Source organism: Mauremys reevesii, linkage group 16 (assembly GCF_016161935.1).
Source record: "Mauremys reevesii isolate NIE-2019 linkage group 16, ASM1616193v1, whole genome shotgun sequence".
In the NCBI taxonomy this organism is placed as follows: Eukaryota; Metazoa; Chordata; order Testudines; family Geoemydidae; genus Mauremys; species Mauremys reevesii.
The window spans coordinates 23,563,644-23,584,069 of NC_052638.1; the positions used below are offsets into that span (position 1 = coordinate 23,563,644).

The window sequence follows — 20,426 nt, forward strand, 5'->3', positions numbered from 1 at the left end:
ATAGATAATCCCAATAGTGTGAATATTAAGTTTTTAAATAACGCTAATCTGTCTTGCTTTGGTTAGAAAATTACATTGTAGTATGCACCGTGAAAGCAACTGTATAATTAGAACAACATATCTTCAATTTTTGATGCCAAAAGAAAAATATAATGAAAATGTTGGAGAGATTTAGGTTCCAGTAAAAATTCCTTACACCAACCTAAAAGTAATATTTCAGTTAATTATAGATTTCTTGCTGCCTAAAACTTAAAGCTACATTCACTGATATTTTTGCTAAATGTTGACTCCAGAGAACAGCTCTCTAAGATCTGGCATATTGATTTCTTGTTGTGAAGTGAGCTGTTCAAGCTCCATTTAAGATTTTCATCTTGCATGTAGCCCTGAGCACATCATAGCACCATAAATTAGTTAAATTGCACATTTATCACAAATGTTATTTTAAGATACTGCGTAAATGTGATGGCTGGAAGATATACAGTATGCTGCAACAAGCCACTACTTGGGTGGGGTTAGACCAGGGTCACCTTTATACACCTGTGATTTAAAGCTCTTCCACCCCATCACAATTTCATTTAAAACTCCTTTCTTTAGGCATTTTGTTCTCTCTCACATTTGAGCTGCATATTTCTAAAATTAGATAAAATATCAGGAGCAAAGCAAAAATTAGGGACTCAAATGTAGTTTAAAATCCTGCATTTTTATCTTCATGTCTAGTAGCGGGAGAAATGTATGCCAGCAGAGAGAGGCTGATGATTTGGTTAGGACTGAGAGTTACCATGCCAAAATACATATCAGTGTATGGGGAAAAAGGATATTACACTAGATCATTGATTCTCTGAATTCTTTATAATGTGAAATCACATTGGTATGCCAGTCTTGGAGCTTCAAAGATGCAAGCTGAACTTTATTTTAATAAATTTGGGGCATCCAGATCCTGATTAGCTATTTGCAATGTTTCAGACATATTTTGAAAATGTATGAAAAAGTCATTTATGGTGCACGCTAATAGATGTGGCTGCTCCCTGTATTTCTACTAGTTCCCCTCCTCACTGCATATTGATATGATGATATTTTGCCCCAGGTACTGATTATCACCACAAATGAGGAGGGGCTGCATATGTAGTATTTGATGTTCACAATCATTACCTCCTCCCATCTGCATTTTGAAAATAAACAAAACAAACACTGAAAAGGACTGAGGAGTTTGTCTCTCCTGTTTTTCCCTTCCCTCAAGCTGTAAAAATAGAAAAAATTTGTACAATGCTGTTTACCATTGCCACCTTACAACCAAATGGTGCCTTTTGAAAATATAAGGGTTGCAATGTATGTAATAATCTGCCAACCTCACAACTAGTGAAATTCTGTTCTGAAATCCAATGCTATATTTAAGATGTTCTAATTTTCAAGGAGAAAATCTGTGTTCCCAGAAGGAAGGATTCTGGCTACAATGTGGACTGAGATAATCTAGTCTTAAAAATACAGACAGCCTTAAGGAATGTTTCACTAAAGAGAAAAAGACCTCAGCCCTGGCCTGAAGGGGTTAACTTTTCTAAGAAGGTAGGATCATACAGTTGAGAGGATACAGCTAATCAGCAAAAATTATGCGCTGCAGTTTTGTCATATAGATAACTGTCCATTAGGATCCGAATTGAGACCATCAACTTCAATACACTAATGTCTTTAAAATCAGATTTAAATATTGAGCCAAATGACAAAAAGAAAAAAAAGAAAAAAAAAACAATACAAAAATCTAAAAACCTCCTCACCCCAGAGTTCTAGTCCATAATCCAAGTACTGGACTTGATTATTGCTATTCATAGGGCCTGTTTACTAATAATACATATTACGTCAAGTTGTGTTAGTTATAAAATGAACAGACTGATTTCTAATGTTTTAAAAGAAATAGATACCAGCAATTACATTACAGGGGACAACCAAAAAGAAAGAAATAATAGTAGGCAGGTAACTGGTCACTTTTAAAAGATTATTTGGGGTTGTTTTTTTTTTTTTTATTAAATAAAAATCTGGACATGAAGCACCTACCAATATTACTTGCAGACTCTATTCAGTATATTCAGAGGAATTCATTTAAGCATCACTGTCTGAGTCTGAATGTACAGCAAAGCAAAACACCTATTTGCCTTGCCACACATGTTGCTTATAAACTCTCTTCTTTACAGTCAGTCTTACCCGATTTCTAAAGTGGAGTTATAACATTCATTTATCTTTTCTTGGGGAAAATTTTTGTTAATGCAGCCTTTGAATAAGTGCTACCCTGCTCTTTAAATGCTAAAGTTCACTAAAACTCCAGTGATTTATGTGCAGCTTTTGACTGCCAGCACCTGGCAGATGAAGAAACCTACTCAAGCTTCAGTCATAAACAGATAGCATACAATTTAATTTTAATGTGCTCGTTAGTCGTAGCACATTTCAGACATAATTGTGAATGCAACACAAAATTATAGCAAAAAGACAATTTTAATGCTGCTGTAGAAAAAAAGGTTATATGAAGAGTCATATAATGGTGCTTCATTGTCAACAACAAAACAGGGCACAGAGTGCATTACAGTGTCTGTGCTGTTTACATGCCAATATTTTATACATAGATTCTCATATGGTGTCAGCTGTCAGTTACTTCTGCAAATTAACTGCCAAAAATGGAGACGAACAGAATCACTTAGTGTGCTGGTAACCACGGGTTACCTTTCATATGCCTAAAGATAAAGCTGCAGTATGGAATCTTGGGAGAATAATTAGGCAGAACAAAACAGAAAGTTACCAATTGAAATAAAAAGGCATTCTACAATATGAAATAACAACCAATAGCGCTTATAAATAAGTAAAAGGTTATATCACAGAATGCCTCATAACTTTTAAGCAAAATATTACAGTACAAACATTTTAAAGGCTTTATCAATGTTTAGGAAATACAGTACAAGTTTTTCAAATAGATTTAACCCTTTGAGCACTGAGTTTATTTTGAATTCTCTCATTTTTTATTTTATTTAAATTTTCTTTTACTAATAAATACCTTTAAAAGTCATGTTGTGCAAAATAGTTATAATGCATGCCAAGGATGCAGTCCGTGGCTTCTGTTATTCAGCTGGTTTAAAAACAAATGATAACGATACTAATAAATATGTATAATTTAAACATGAACCTCTATCAATATAGATGTACTGTATAGCAAAACAAAACAATCATACTTTGCTTTAAGAATAATGTTTTTGAATACTTTATAAATGCTATTTGTGGTACCTTTCATATAATTTACAATGTTTGGATGTTAAAAGAAAAACCCCTAGACCTAAAAAAGAAATATACACTATATATAGGTGTAGCTTATACCTGAGGTATATCAGGTACAAAAACCGTCATTGCTAAAAATGCTGAAGAAAAACATGGCATTAATCACAATTACATTTCCATAAGAGATTTTGAAATCTATACAATATATACATCTATGTTTCAATGTGAAAATAATATTTTAAATTTCAAGGTGTGATACACCTCTGCATAAATGGAGGTTCATATTAGTAATTAGAACTAAGCTGGTAAGGGTTTTAAAAAAACATATCCATACATTTTACCAAATTAAAGCAAAGGTGTTTCAAAGTACTCAGAGGGCTAAAGATTATAGGGTGAGAAATACCAGCACACTTAGGTCACATGAAAAAAGTGCACCAGGATTAGTTATAAATGCTTAATTAAACTGTCTGTTAATGCATGCAGCTTGATGCATCAGAGGGATGCACAGCAACTAAATCCAATTTACACAAAGTTCCAAACACTTACCACTGCATTTTAACCTTCATATTTTACCAGTAACAACAGCTGATTATGCACCTCTATTAAACACTGTACAATTATACAAAACAGTTCAGGCCAGAGTGACTCTCTGGAGTTAAAATAAGAACATGTGCCAAGAACTAAACAGTAGCTTTAAGGCGTCTTTGACAGTTTCCTCAAAGCAAATTACAGTTATTTTAATCAAAACCAAATGCTACTGCTTCTCTAACTCCGAAACATACAGAAGATGATCCTCTGGTGACTTCCCATGTGTTTTACTAAGATGAAGTTTCACAGCATGCTTGCTTGCAAAAGTCCTGTTACAAAGTTTACACTGATAGGAAGTTCCAATTTCTTCCTCTGGGGATGATGTCACCAGTTTTTCAGATGGTGACTTTGTTTGTGCTATCTGATTGTTAATCTGTTCATTAGACAGTTTGGACAGGTCTCTTAACCTGAAACCTAGATGTGATTCAAGGTGACTGATATAAGTTGAAGGAGTTCTGATCTGTGAAGCACAGTCATTACAAAAGAACACTGGATGCCCAGTGTCCAAATTTTTAAGGAACTTAGTTCCTCCCGTCCTTCGGAGCTGGTATTTCACATTGGCTAGCCAGTGGCTAATTGTGGTCATTGAGAGTCCCGTAAACCTTGAAATGTGCATCCTTTCTTGAGGGCTCAAGTCTGACATAATGTATTTTCCCTCTGATGTCTGTCGTAAACTGGCTGCAAACTGGGCCTGCAGAATGAGCAAGTGCTGAGGGTTCCAGTTAGACTGACGTCCCTTCCTTTTCTGAGCTGGTGTAGTCTCTTCTGGTTCCTCTATTGTGGTACCATCAATGTCAGATTTCTCAGATATGCTGGAAGGTGTGGAAGATTTTGATGTGTGACTTTCTGTCAGGTTCTTCAGCATATCAGATATATCTGACAAGGCATTCTCGCGTAGCGGCGAGTTTGACATGAATGACACGACTGCAGATGTCTTTGCTGTTGTCACTGTAGATGAAGAAGATGCAGAAGATGTTGATGTGGATGACAAAAGCGCTGAACCCAAAGAGCAGCTTTTGTCACTCTTGCCTTTCGTCAAATCTATGGGTTGGTCATTGTTGACATGATAAAAATAACGGTCTAAGTGGTCTGTTTTTTTGCACTGCAAAGGTGGGGTGGCCACTGCAGCTTTTTCTGCCAAACTGTTGCTCATTTTAAAAAGCATGCTCATTGGATCCAGAGCAGGCAAAGATGGCTTTGCTGCTTTTCCGAGATGAATATTCATGACAGACTGCAGTGCACTTAATGGATTTACAAATGGTTGTTCAGGAGGATGATCTGTAATAATAGCTGTGCTGCTGCTTAATGTACTTGCAATTGACTTTACAGGCTCTTTACCATTTTCCACTGGTTCTATAGTTGGACTATCCTTGCAACTATCCCTCTGAGGAATTGGGCTGTTCTGTTGGCTTTTAAAACCACCATCGTTGGAGGCATCCATTTTGAGGGGTTCACTGATTTCGCTGCTGCATGGCGAAGGTGTCGCGCGTTTCACTGGAGACAGTTTTCCTTCAGGTTCTTTCATTTTTTCCTCAACTTTAATCACTTTCTCAGTGACTTTCTTTACCAGTTCTTCCATGGCATGAAAGTTCGTTTTTGGCACAGGGGAGGTTTGACTGCTTGGTGGCGACAGTAAGGGCTGGTTTTTAGTCGGCGACACTATTTCATTGTTTCCAAACATAGATTTTAAGGGTGTACTTTTTCCTGATGAACCCAACGACAGCTTCATCATATTAGGTAGCTGGTAGGCAGCATGAATACTGGGGTAGCCACCCCAGCTTGGTGTACCATTCTGGGCTTTGTTTATAGCTGATGTTACTGTGTTTTCTAAAGACTTTAAAATATCTAGCCCCCCTTTAGGGCTTTCTTCCAGGTCATTTTCAGTCAAATAATGATATTTTGAGGATATATCATACTTTTCCTCATCTTCATTTGACTTCTCTTTCTCTTTCATTTTATCATCAGCAATCCCTCTCTCTTTATCTACTTCTTTTTTTACTTCAACATTCAATTTTGGGGAGACACTAGAAGGCGTGTTGGAGGGAGATGTAAAAGTGGTGGCTGCGAGTGGCACAGACTGTACTTTTTCATCTAGTAGAGCTGTTATTGTTGGCGTCACGGGGGCTTCTATAATTGGCTTCCCTTTCTTCATGGCAGAGTTGGTGACTTTTATAAAATGTCCTGTCACCATCATGTGGGCAGTGAGTTCTTGCAAAGTATCATGGGAACTTCCACACTCCATGCATTTGAGAATTTGTGATTTCCTTGCCTCAAAATGCCAAGCATAGCTGGCACCATTCTGGTGACCGTAACGATTATTTGGCGTAATGTAAGGATTTGCATTCTTTTGTAGCGCGTCATTGGTGTCCGAGATTGTTGCTTTTGGTGTCCCACCTGTGGAATCTGGAGAACTTGGAAGTTCAAGTTCCAGTGACGCTTTTTTTCTAGTAGCTGGGATAATTTTTGCTGCTACAGGTGTAACAGGTTCCTTCAGAGGCACTTTTTGGTAGTGTTTTGTTTTGATCATATGAACACTCAAGTCCTGAAGAGATTCAAATGAATGGCCACAATACATACACTTTAATACTTTCTGGGCATCTTCTTTCCCTTCCATTTCAAGCAAAGAACGTTTACGAGGTTTGGACCATCTTTTAGGGTTATTGTTATCAGTTTCATGGTTGTCATCTCGATAATGTCCTGTTTCATTCATGTGCACTGTTAATTCTACTAAAGTGTCATAGGCAGCACTACAGTCTTTACAACGGAATTTACTGGCTCCAGTAAATATAGAGCCATAAAGCTTACTGCTTTGTCTGTACAACTGAACTGTGCTAAAAAGACTTGGTTCAGGAAGAATTCTGCTCTGAGAAACTTGCTGCAGTGTCTTTGCCATAGCAGTCTGATGCCAGTCAAAGCTACCACTTCCACAACTGCTGCTGCTGCTGCTGCTACTGCTGCTGCTACCGTTGTTTTTTTCTGAAGTCGGCTGGTGGAGATTCAAATTGAGATTGGACCAGTAGGAATTGGAAAGGAAGTTATTATATACGGCTTTCATTTGTTCTAAACTATCAGATACAGCAGAATCTTCAAGTGGTATTGCAACTTCCTTGCTCTCCTCCTCGTTTTTGATAGAGCTGCTTTCAAAATCTGCCATGCGGTCACTTGTCTCACTGATGTGTGACTCACTGTCCATTTCATGGCTGGAAAATTCAGCAGCTGGAGAGTTTTGGTAGCTCTGGCAGTTTTTACTGTAGTCTTTTTCCGGGCACACATATTTTGCTGAAGGTTCCCCATCAATTGCATTTTCATCAGGTTCCATGTCTTCCTCCACGAGTGCTGCAGCCTTCAGTTCATCTGAAACATAGGCTATTGTGAACAAAACAAAAACAACAAGAGTTAGTGACTGTTGATCATACTTTCCATCAGCTGTTTAAATATTTCAGCTAAAGAACTGCATTTATTTGTAAAATTAAACAGTTAAAATTTAATGTTTCTTCAGAGCAAGAAAAAAAATCTGCTCTTCAAACATAATTTGCCACCTTATTCTTCTCAAGGGGCAACAGCTTGAAATTAAAACTAAATTTGAAATTAATGAAGCACATTCTGGAGGTGGCATTCATTTCTAAAGTAATAAATTACTTGTATCAACCTCAGAGACAGCAGCTCCTGTCTGTCAATTAATATGTCTTATGCTTCTCCTACCCCTAATGCATTTCTTAACAGACAGATTCACAATTTAAATTAAGCAAGCATTTTTTACTCATTACATTTTTGAGACTCAATTTTCAATAAATATAAAGGACAAAATTATCAATAAAATTCCTACAAAGTAAAAACAATGTATGCTGATTACAATACATTAAAAAACAAGATTTCTTTTTTTATTCTGTTTTTTGTGGTAAAGCTGGTGACTCTAAATTCGGAAATACCTGACTAACAGTGATTCAAGATATTCATTATGGATGCAACAAATGACCCATTCACATTTAAACACACTTCTCTCCCCAACAAGAAAGCCCATGCAGAATTATGTCAGGAGCAAGTTCAAGAAAATTGGTATGCTGTACTCATTCTTGCTGTATAAATATATACAAGACCTTCCACTGGACCTTACAAATGTCAAAGTGTTTGCTCTTTAGACTACTTTGTCAATATTTACTCAGCATAAGCTACATGGGCACCCAACAGGGATTCTGTCTTTTTTTTTAAGTAATGCAACTGGTGATGTAAATCTAATACACTCTTCCTGAATAGGATAGTTAGGAACTGACTAGTTTTATGTTCGTTTTTCATACTGGCACTCTATGTGTATTTTACACATAAAAGTAATGCCTTTAGGAAGGAAAATTCTATCAAAACATTAAGAGCACGATCAGTAATTGATCAAACTAATCTATTTCTACTGAACGCTTTAGTCTAAAGATAAGTGAAAAGATAAAATACATATAAATATATGCATATTAGATAACAGTTTGGGTTTTTTTTAAAAGAACTAAACTAACCATATAACCATACATGGAGAACTTGCTAGATATCTATTACCAAAATAATAATATGCTTAGAAAAAACGCAATTGCAGTACGTATCCATAGTTTTCAGATGGCTGAAAGCATCTGGCTTCACAACACACCTGGAATGTGAGGGCATCTGGCCACGCATGGCACAGTTCAGCATATACAACAATCTATGCAGCCTGTTTATTCAAGCAAGAGTGTACACCTTATATTGATCAAATGAAGCTGTTTCATCCAGGGCAGTGGAAAAAAGAGAAAAGTATAATGGATATATACTGTACCATGTATCTATCATTAGAAATCTTTCATGCTTCTTTTCAGGGTGGTTGTGTTTAAGTGAAGCACTAATGACAATATAACTGTTAAAGTAACACTGAAGTTGGACTTCCAGTTTCAAAAGGAGTATGGTGCAATCAGTTGGGAAATATAAAATTTTTTTTACTAGTGCCTTCTCACGTGGATGATTTTAGCAAAACTGCTTCAAACCATGTGAGGTTATAATCTGGCCCTTGTATTCTGAGTTAAACCGTTGAAAGCACAAACATATGAAGTCAGAGCAACACACAACTGTGCATAGGTGTTGCAGATCAAATGTGCAATGTATCTGAAGAGATGTCAAGATTGTATTTTTAAATTTAAAAATACGTAAGTTGAATCTAAAGACAATGTAACTGCTATCTATTTTGCTGTAATTTTATGCTATCTGGAAATACTTAGGTTGATTGTAAGCCTTCTCTAATCATTACTAGGAAATATTTATATTATATATATTATAAACACTGACAGAGAAACAGTCCAAGCTCCAAAGTGTTTACAATCGCACAATGTCATTCATTCAGCACTTTCATCCTCTTATGGAGCAACACAAGTTGTCTTATTTTCGTTATTTGCATCAGGGTATTTCTCAATTCCAGTGGAATCAGGTAGCCCAGCAGACCCAAAAGGTGAAAACCACCCTCTGAAAGTGAGAATTTTAAGACAATGACAATATCTGAATAATTGGCTACCAATGATCAGTAACTGAAGAACAATTCCAAAGCTCCAAGAAACATGCATTTTAAAAGAAAAGGAAGAAAGAAATTATGTTGCAGGCCATATGATGTAAAAGCAAATGTGGCCTGAAATAGTACAATCCTTTTCTGTGGAATCTTCTTTGTAAAAATAGGTGTGTTTTTGTTCATATTTGTTTAAAATAAAAACTCCTGTCCCTGTGCCTCCCTTACCGAACAGAAATCACACCCTCTTTACGGCATAAAGGAAAAGAGAAGTGACTGTCACACTACCTGACCTAGGAAGATCTCCTTTTCACACCTGTATCCTGAGGCAGCACACAGAGGCGGTCTATAAGTGTGCCTGGCTTTTTCTCCCTTTATTCATGTAGGGCTAGAGAGTGCCACCCACCCTCATAACAGTGAGTAGTCATAGGAGTAGTTCCTGGACGTTAAAACTATTTGTGTGAATAGGTGCTCACCAGCGTGAGCAAAGCTTGAACAATCTAGTCCCTGATTAGTGCTGGTTTTCCTTACATTTCTGTTTCTCAGGCTATTGAAACCTTTGGAATTTTGCTTGGTCCGAGCCACTTGTGTTGTCACATTCACCGCTTTTAGAAGAGTAACTTTTATGTTAGCTGGAATTCTCCAGCATGTAGCGCATTTAAATTTAAATCCATTTCCCTTTTGTGCTTTCTTTGCCCTTTTTACCCATTATCAAGCATATCTGCCTGTTAACTAGGAGCTACCGCCTCAATAACTGCCCTTCTCCTTCCCAAGCTGGAGTCATGAAGCTGCGTTTGTGACATCAGAGTTTTTGATTCAGGAAATAAGGCATGGAGAGGAGGAATTGGTTCAGCATATGAAGGTGCAACTTTAATGAACTAATCCCAAAACAACATGGGGGAAAAGGGGACTGCACCCTCTTCAGCTCTAGGCAGTTATTTGGGTCCAGTGCAGTAAGGTTATCCAGTTAAACAAGTGACAGGGAAGATGACACTTAGTTCTACCCACAACTCTCTCCACTAGAGAACTAACCTGTGCTAAGAACCTCTATGCCCTTCCCTCGTGCTGAGGATGAGGGTACCTATGAGAAGGAGCAAGACGTAAACCACCCTCATCCAAACCAACTGGAGCTGGTGCCATCCCGGAGCTGGTCACCTATTTATTCCATCTATCCGCTCTGGCCACTAAATGCAAGCCGCAACAATGTTAGAACCTAAGAACGGCCATGCGGGGTCAGACCAAAGGTCCATCTAGCCCAGTATCCTGTCTCCGACAGTGGCCAAATGGCAGGAGCCCCAGAGGGAATGAACAGAACAGGTAATCATCAAGTGATCCATCCCCTGTCGCCCATTCCCATGTTTATTTGTGTGGGTTTATTTTCTTTGTCCTTTTTCCTATTTTAATATTTTTCATATGTAAAGTAAATGTTTGAAACAGTGAGGTGTGTGTGTGACTGTTCTTTAAACACCTCAACAGCACAGTCTGGGGGGGTGACTTTAAAGGTGCTTCTAAAGGCAAAGTAAGTTAGTAAGAATTGAAATGAAAGCAATTATGTTGTTCTGTTCTGGCTTTTTTCCCCTTCACACAAACAAACAAACTCCACACAAAACTTTTCACTTTACATCCTGCAAGGCTAGGTGACCCTGCTGAAGTCACTTGCAACCCAAATGTGTCTATGATTGTGACAGACCATTTGACAAAACCAGGAAAACGCTTTTCCTGGAATGGCCCTGGTTTGTACAGAAAAGTAAGATATCAGAAGAGTTAAGAAACCTATCCTTGGTACAGGTAGAGAGAAGTCGAGAACAGACAGCTCCCTCATTAACATTTGTTATAATTATTAACTAAACTGCCAGGTAAAAATGAAATTAACACATTTAATATAAATACGTAACAGTAAGCTGTAATATAATGGAATTCATTTCCTACAAGAGGGAATTACCTTCATAACTGAGTTATGCATCATTTCTTCGCTAGCAGAAATAACATGTGCTACATCACTGCCCAAAACAATCTATACATGCACATACTATACATACATGGATATACTCACAGACATGCTCCATACACACACCATGGACACCATGCAAGCAATGGGAACTAATATCAGTCCATCGTATTTCTATAAATATGGGAGGCTACTGTGCGGCTAAATCAAAATGTTTATACTGGTAATGGCTCTGCTGACGCCCTGGGCCAAATTCAGCCCTGATGTAAGCAAGCACAACTCCACTGAAGCCAATGGATTTGCACTCATTTATGCCAGGTTTCTTCACACACTGTGAACACAGCCTCTCTCCTGCCCAAAATGACTCAAACAGGGACAGCTCTAATTTAATTAGTTTGGAAAGACCACAGCACAACTCAAGAGGGTTTCACTTTGCTCAAATACTTATGAGTTACACAATTCTCCTCTCCACTTGAAAGACGCCATATAATAATGTCTAATATTACATTCTCTTTGTACTTATTATGGGTAATTCCTGGTGCCAAGCCCAGTATAAACAAAATCCCCCTCGCTGGCTATGGAGCTGCTCCATCGCCATCACTGCAGCCTCAGAAATTCAGGTTGCTTCCATACATCGGTGTCACATTTTCAGCCAGGGAATCTGCTTTGTGACAGATTCACACCTTAGCATATCCTCCACTCCACCTTAAAAACCGTTGGGCGGCAGCATAGAAGTCACTGAGTAACATGGTACACAGGGCCCGTAAAAGGGCATTCCATCCCCTGCTCACTGAGCAGCAGAACCATGTTCTGCAGAGGAAGAAAGGGGAAGCAGAATCTGCTCTGCATGTATATTTATCTATACAAGATATAAAAATCCATCTGTTTGAAGGGCCCAAGCATTCAGTTGATTTTCAGTGCACCTTGCAAAAGCTTCAAAGCCCTTTAAAAAATATGAAGCAGTTTAAATTCTTCCATTAAAAAGGGAGGACAAAAAGAAAGGGGTTGGGAGCAGAAATGATCGTGACCAGGCCTGATGTTGCTTATTGTCTGAGATCTCAGGAGATCACAGTCTGAGTTGATATGGCTGGTTCTTTGGACAGGGATCTGATTCCAGCACAAAATGTTGAGCACAACAATAGAAAAATTTTATTTTCTTTCAATAGACAGCACATAAATTACAGACCAGACATACACAATGAGTGTTCACTGCTATCAGTAACAGACAAGGGATATCCTGTTGTTGGTCTGCCTGTACATTTTTGTATGAAATAACTAAGAAAGTGAGGGATTTAGGAGGGAAGAGCTCACGGGGTTTGGAATGGAACTTTTCACCTTTAGAGTAGATCACTGGATGAAAACCAACCCAGGCTGGTAGTGAATGAAAATGATTACTGTCCGATGGAAATTTTGAAACATAGGGAAAATGAATCGGTATCTCAGTCCAGTTCCTTGAAGATGTATACAAACATCACAGAAAAACCAACAGAACTGGCATTCTCTGCATAGAGGTGGAGCACTGAATGAGCTATACACCACTGAAAATCAACCTGAAGCCTAGTGGCGGTGAATGCTGTGCAAAGGCTTGTACCATCATTGTCCAGAATGTACTAATTATTTGGATTAAAAAGAAGATCCCCAAGTTGTTGTCAATCGGCACGTTTCAGAAGCGCCTTGCTATCTAATAGAAATTAGGGGTGGACTGCCTTTTTTCCCCCCCTCCCCCAAGAGTGGCAACATAAATGGCGAATGGCAATGCTTTCTTTACAAGAGGCATGGCAATCTAGCTATTATTCCTGCTTAGAGAGGCTCTGTTTCCTAGGGGTGGGACTGTCTGTAGCTGGAGTGAAATGTTATTTCCAGGTGGAGAGATCCATGCTTCTCTCACACATTGGCTGGAGTAGTTGGTACCTTCCACTGGAGTAATATTCTACTCCAAGATTTATTATTCTGCCCACTGGCAAGGTCAAGAATATTAATTTTCTACATGTTAATTTGATGTAATGTGCATGATTAATGCTTGTTTAGTTGGATATTTTGTGTGTTAATAAATCTGCAGCTTCTTCATGCCAATAATAATGTGGTATTAAATTATTGGGGATCGGAGTGGGGATGGATGTGACAACATGCCAGTGTAATGGGTGGCTATCATTAGGCGCCAGAAACTTTGAAGTGTATTAGCATTTGGTTCTTTGCTGAAAGTACTGCAGCTGTCTGATACAGAAAGCTCAGAAATAGGCCACAGGAAGCTAGCCAGCTGCTCTAATCCAGCATCCTGTACTGGTATTACATTTGGAGCAACTTCAGAGAGCGCAAATCAACTGTTAGCATTTAGAGAAGAGAATTACATAGACATGAATACATAGGGAACAGATGATAACAAGAACAGTTTCTGCTACACTGAAACGTGGACCAGTCTGAACACAGAGTGAAGGAAATCTACACTAAGCACCTTATTCTCATGTCACTTGAATCCCATGCTTCCTTGCTTTTAGGTGTAGTTCAAATGAAAGAGCAGCAGAACCCAAATCTCCCATTCAAATTACTCAGGTTCAGTAAACTTCTGTCTGAAAAATCTCACATATCTCGTCTCCATGTTATGCAGTTTGGAACAAGCATAGCCCACAAATGAGACTAAGTCGTCAGAAGGCACTTACTCAGGCTACTTATTCAGATAAGGAAGGCATTCTCCTGTCTGAAACCAACTACTGCTTAAAAGTTTGATAAGTCAAAGATGATTCTTCATATCTCTCGTTTATATTATTCCCTTAGTCACAATGTATTTCCCCAGGGCAAGTAGTAATAAACACATTTAACACACACCTGAAAAACTGAAGTTATTATAGCAGATGAATTTTTATAACATCTTGGCCTTTCTAGTCAGGCCCTCCATTCAAGGAGCTCAACAGCTTTAACGTGCATTAATGTACTATTCCTCTCAGCACCCCTGTAGTATAGGTAAGTGCTATTATCCCCATTTTGTAGAAAGGGTAAATGAAAGCACAGAGAGTTAAGCTACTTGCTTAAGGTCACATAGAAACTCTAGGAAAGGAACCTAGAATTCTTAAATCACCTGTTAAGTTAGTTTCTATAATGAAGGGATACAGGCAAAACACATAAGTAGAACAGAACCAGGAATCTGGAGTTCTAGTTTCTGTTCCTAAACTTCCTCTGCATGTGCGCAAAACTAGAAATAATTGACACTTTTAATCTTTAAAAATAATTAAGGATTGAATTCCCCAGTGAAATGCCCACAATTGTGTCCATTGCGCAAAGCCCAGAATCTGTGATCACAAATCTCTGGAGCAAACTATTATTTGACAGCAGCAAGACCTGCACTGTGCCATTTACATTAGGAGCAGTGTAAAGCCACACTGCCTTAGAGGGAGCTCCAGGAGGCATTTTGCTTCATGCAGCTCCAAGGAGCAAACACCACGTATGCCCATTGCCATACACTGTTGGGGGATAGAGCTAGGACCCTGCCTCCTCCTTGCCCCCTTTGAGCCACTACACATGCTGAGCCAGTCCCTGTGGTCCTGTGAACTCAGGGACTGGAATTTTTTCTGGCCGTTCTGCAATCTGTGCAAAGGCTTCTTACCTCCTCCCCTCACTGCATGCATGTAATAGCCAAGCACAACCTTGTCCTTTATGAGCAGCATCACAGTAAGAGCAAGGCAACCAGAAAAATAGTGCTTGTGACCATTCATTCAGGTTCTGAATTGCTGTTTGCTTTGACCACATTCATGTCCTTTTTTGTTCACGTCTCATACATGTGAAGGCAAACAGTTCACCCACCCACCTAGCTCAGTGCACACAAATTATTGGAGAATGGTTGTTCTCTGTAAAAATACACCTATTTGCCAAAGAACAGAGCTATTCACAGGTGAATATGGTATTCAATATCTGTACTCCTCCCGCTTATAATATTTCAAGTATCAGTCAGCCAACCAGAAAGTAGGAACAATACTAAGCAAAGCAGTCAATTACAAATGGTAAATCATTAATTGCTGAAGTGAATGCAACAATTCCAATTAACAAATAAACTAGTAAAATTAGTCTATTTGCAGCTATTTCAGCTAAAGTTAAATTTCTTGTATGAATTACTCACTATGAATAATGTGACCAGTTCTAAGCAAGACATAACTCCAGTTCCTGCTGGTTTCCAGGGCAGGTTCCTTGGCTGCAACGTACAGAACTGTGTCGAATTCTCCACTCTATGCAGGTGTATAATACAATGAGAGTCATGTGTCCGCAGGGAGAGACAGAGAGACAGTATTGTAGCCTTAACCATAGTTTGGATTTGGACCATATATTTAGCTACTGACACACTTTACGTGGTGGTTTTCTGACCTCAAAATTATCAATTTCTTTTTGTTGGCAAAATTATTCCATCAAATCCTCAGGAAACACAAATCTATTTGGAAAAGGTTGTTATCAGCACAAGGTTACATGCACTAAACCCTTTAATGAATGGATTCTAAAAACAAAAACAAACAAAAACAATGCCACAACTCCTGGCTTGATATCAACATTTGGGTAGCGTTTTTTAATCATTGGGAGGTATATAGGGCATTTGACAAACTAATACAAGATTCACAGCCAACTCCAGGATAAATAGTCATGAACATAAAAGTTCTCAATATGGCTCTAATAGTTCTTAATTATTATAATCCTTCACTAAGCAAACAGATGTTGCAAGGGAACTTTAGTTTCTTCATATGATCAAATGCCGTAATCAAACCATTCTGCTTCTGCCCTGCCTCTTCTCTGCAAATGTTTTGTATAGTGGAGTGGAAATAGCAAATGCAGTGACAAAATGACCATTTAATTGTCTCAGAAATCTGTTCATGAATGGTATCCCCTCTCCCCAAATTTATCTGATTCTATTCTTCTAATTATTACTTAGAATTTCTGAGAATGTTAGGAAAAAATATTACATCTTTACTCTCTGTAATCTTCCCGTGTTCCTGGTTGCTTTTAATTTGTACTTATCTTGCAACCTTTTTAATGACCTGAACAGTGGCTCTGTGTTAGTATTAGCAAGATGAAAAATAAACATGGATCTCTGGATGTGTAGCAAAACCTTCATGCTACATTTTAAAATTCAGGTGTACAATAATGATTTTACCTTAAAAATTATTTCAATTGGAGTGTAGAAATCATTCTAATAGAGTATTTTTTAAATGATCATAGCAGTTCAAGACGTTCAAAATGCATTGGCTAATTCTTTCCTTACGTTAAAAGGCCTTCAAGCCTAATCTTTAATTCCTGGTGAACCTTAAATTCCAATTGAAGTCGCTTATACAGTGGCTTCAATAGCAGTTTTAGGTGCACCTCCTGCTTATAATGAACTCTGTGCAATATGTGAACAGTGAAATACAATGAAATTCCCAAACTGTTTCAATGCACTGCACTGTGCAAATTGCATTTCAGCTTTGTGAATCTCCACTTCCAATGAAGTTACTCCATGAAAAGACTTTGTTATGGGTCAACACCTGGTGTCCTTACGCAGTTTCTATTCAGCCCTACTTAGGGACTCCTAACGGCTACAATAAGAGAGTTTTGCCTGAGTTAGGACTAAGAACTGAGTAAAGACTTCAGGATTTCCCTGTACAAGATGTTTCCATTTTGTTTTGTATTGTACAACAGAGAGAGACACTGAATATTCATTTCATTCATCTGCTAATCATACTATTTTGGAAATGGGTCTCTGTCCTGCATTAGCTAATGAACTGCACTGTTGGGCAGTTCACTAAATACCCCACTAAAATCACAAGCTGGAAGTACAAGGTTCACGGATTCCTGAAAAGGGAATACAATGGAAAACCTGAAATCTAAATAGTGAGGGGAGAGGGGATTAAAACATCTCCTCTTAGTCACCAACCAAACTCTTGTCATTTTTAAAAGATGTTCCTATGGTAGTTTATAGCCACAACTGTGAACATTCAATGTCACATAAGAAAAGACACTTGTCAAGTGCCTTTCCCTTACAAGCACCCTCATCATGACCTGTGTTAATGAAGTTAATTGAATTTAAGATCAATAATGGTTAATTATTGCAATTTGACATTCTGAGATAAATGGCTTTAAGACAGAGAAATGTGTGTGTATGTGAATTCTCTCCAAAGAAGGTGAACACATTACAGCCTAAGAGGGATCACACAGGCCTTCCATTGATCCTGGTACAATCTGATCGACCTAATCCTCTGATGAATGTGGGCTTTTCACAGCTACAAGTAAATGTTCTACAAGACTACTCTAACCCTTGTCACTGACCAAATCTATATGAGCTGTACACTAGAAATCTATTGAGACAGATTAAAGAACTGCTGTAGAAACAAGAGATGCTTCAATAAAGGTGATGGTTTATTATATTGGCTATTAATGTTACATACTGTAAGTAATTATGAATGCTTATGGATAACAACTGCTTAATTTTGGCCAGTTAGATGTAAATGATAACTAAAACAATAACAATAAAGAATGAAAACACTGACAAAAAGCCCAAAACCACCAAGATGAATTTGACAGGCAACATGAGAATGTAATCTCCTTCTTATTGAACAAAATAATCACTGAAACATATAATAAATAAGACTACCACTGATACAGGTGAGTATTTCAGAGAAATAGCAGTCAACCTACTTCATTCAGAGTTTTTTAAAGTTTACTTTCACGATATTTGGAAAAATGTCTTCCTGTTAAGAAACTGTGTTAGTAATGATACTCTTACATGCATACTGAACAAGTTAAATGACCACTTACAAGATTTATAATGACAAAGTAAATGTTGTCAAGGAAAAAGTAATACTGATTGCAGAGCGCTGACAATAACAAGCCGCTGAAGAGTTCTGTCAAAATGTAAGATTATGCAAAAACACTATTGAGAACACTGCTAATCATCTGCTCTTGTCAATTACTTGAAGGGTATCTGACAGCATATTTACATTAAACACACTTCAGTAGCAAAATCCTTAATGCTATATCAGAATATTTTCATTACCATTAGGAATCTTTAAAAAAGGCCTTTTACAGTACAACAGCAATAACGGTGTAATATCTACATCAGGCAGGTGCATCCATCTCATACAATTATAGCTAAAGAACATTTTAATGATATTATTTAAAAACTTATGTATGATGGATGTAAATAATATTTTAGTGTGTACACCCAATGAAGCCTATTTTCAAGTAACAGTCTTGTTGGAGTCTTAACCTAAGTGTAAAAGAACCATTGGTCTTTGTGTGGCAGTTCTTTTAGTCTTACCCATTGCTCATGTGACTGCACACTACTGTGAAGAGAGATATCAGGTACACATGTTTATACTAAATCTTTGATTGCAACCTGCAATTCAGTTGCTTTATGAAGAGTCACATCAGTTGTCAATTGTTTTCAGCTCTAGCAGAAACTCATTTTAGTTATGTCCACCCTGAATCTCCCCCACCTCCACCCCTCCCTCAACATGAAATAAATGAAAGATAACTTTGTTTAAACAGCACACTTGCATTGTACTGTCCCCCTGGATGGCCTTTCTCTACTTCATCAGGAATAACTAGTCCAGGAGTCGGCAACCTTTCAGAAGTGCTGTGCCGAGTCTTCATTTATTCACTCTACTTTAAGGTCTCGCGTGCCAGTAATACATTTTAACGTTTTTAGAAGGTCTCTTTCTCTAAGTCTATAATGTATAACTAAACTATTGTTGTATGTAAAGTAAATAAGGTTTTTTAAATGTTTAAGAAGCTTCATTTAAAATTAAATTAAAATGCAAAGCCCCCCCGGACCGGTGGCCAGGACCCGGGCAGTGTGAGCGCCACTGAAAATCAGCTCACGTGCTGCCTTTGGCACGTGTGCCATAGGTTGCCTTTCCCTGAACTAGTCAAAAAAGCAGAAATACACCTGTTAGAAATGTGTAAACTGTTGAGTATACATAGTAAAAGTCAGAAAGCTACCTTTGAAAAGGAACTTATTATGGTCTAGTGTTTAGAGTGGGGTGGAGGAGTCAAGATGCCTGGGTTCTACTTTTAATTCTTCCACTAATTTGTTGTGGGAAAATTATTTAACCTCTCTGCAGCTCAGTTTATCCATGTTTATAATGGTGATGTAATACTGAATCCACATGGCAGTCAGGGCCAGATTCAATCCTAGTGCAAGTAAATGGCATTATAAGCCATATGTTTTTTTTAAGCTAAAGCCATTTTTTAATTTTGCAAGCATAAAATATGCACTTAAAACCAGTCACACACATGTAGTACTTTAGCCTTTGTTGTGCATATACCATCATACACACACACACATACATCCACTGAGTACATTCTCACTTTATGCCATCTAAGAATCTGGCATAAAGCTGGGGGAGCCAGCACCTGTGTCAACCACCCCCACTCAGTGTAGGGAGCATATTGGAGGAAGGTGACTCTACTCCACTAATTATAAGTTGGCACATGGTATCTAAAGTCACACGGGGGCTGATGAAGACCAGCCCACAGAACGAGGCCAGCTCCTTGACCCCTCCTCCTGCTCATGGCAAGGGCTCCTGGATGCAGGAAAGAATCTATCCCATTATACATACATACATACATTATTATTATTTGTACTGCAGTAATACCTAGGAACCTTAGTCACGGACCACGCCCCCACTATGCCAGGCACTGTACAAACACAAAACAGGAAGAGAGTCTCCTCCCCAAAGTGCTTACAATCTAAGTACACACAAACACACACACAACTTCCTGTTTACTGCTTGTTCTAAATACTTGTATGCTTAAAATGTTATCCTTAAAGTGCTAAGCACTCATTACTAAGCATAGTTAAACAGCTGCCAAGCTCCACCCCAGCTACATGACTTAGTGATTCCTATACATACAAGGCCTGATCTCATCCACTTTCCCCTTCAAAGTCAGTGGCAAAGCTCTTATTGACTTCAGTGGAAGCGGCCCTGGGCGCCTTGGATCAGGGCTAAGAAACTCAATGGGACTGCTCTCGCTCTGTAAACTGAAGAGCATATGTAAATCCTTGTGGGGTTAGGACTCTAGTTTGTAAAGTGCTTTGGGATCTAAAGCGATGGGATATATGACATACATCCAAGATATATACACACACATTTTAAAATGTGTAGAAGAAAAAAAATC

The 20,426-nt window shown here is 38.2% G+C and overlaps 1 protein-coding gene across 2 annotated transcripts in view; it reads right to left on the bottom strand.

Annotated features, from left to right (window-relative positions):
* Positions 1–2,492: 2,492 nt before the first annotated feature.
* Positions 2,493–20,426, bottom strand: part of TSHZ3 (teashirt zinc finger homeobox 3) — a 69,110-nt gene continuing 51,176 nt past the window's right edge. The window contains exons 1-2 of one of the 2 annotated variants that reach the window (XM_039503967.1): positions 9,643–9,669; positions 2,493–7,206 (exon numbers count right to left, since the gene is read on the bottom strand). In XM_039503967.1, the coding sequence (XP_039359901.1) occupies positions 4,007–7,159 (3,153 nt within the window). In that variant the 5' untranslated portion in view covers positions 7,160–7,206; positions 9,643–9,669 and the 3' untranslated portion in view covers positions 2,493–4,006. Of the gene's footprint in view, positions 7,207–9,642; positions 9,670–20,426 lie in introns of those variants that run through there. The other variant, XM_039503966.1, reaches the window with a different exon arrangement.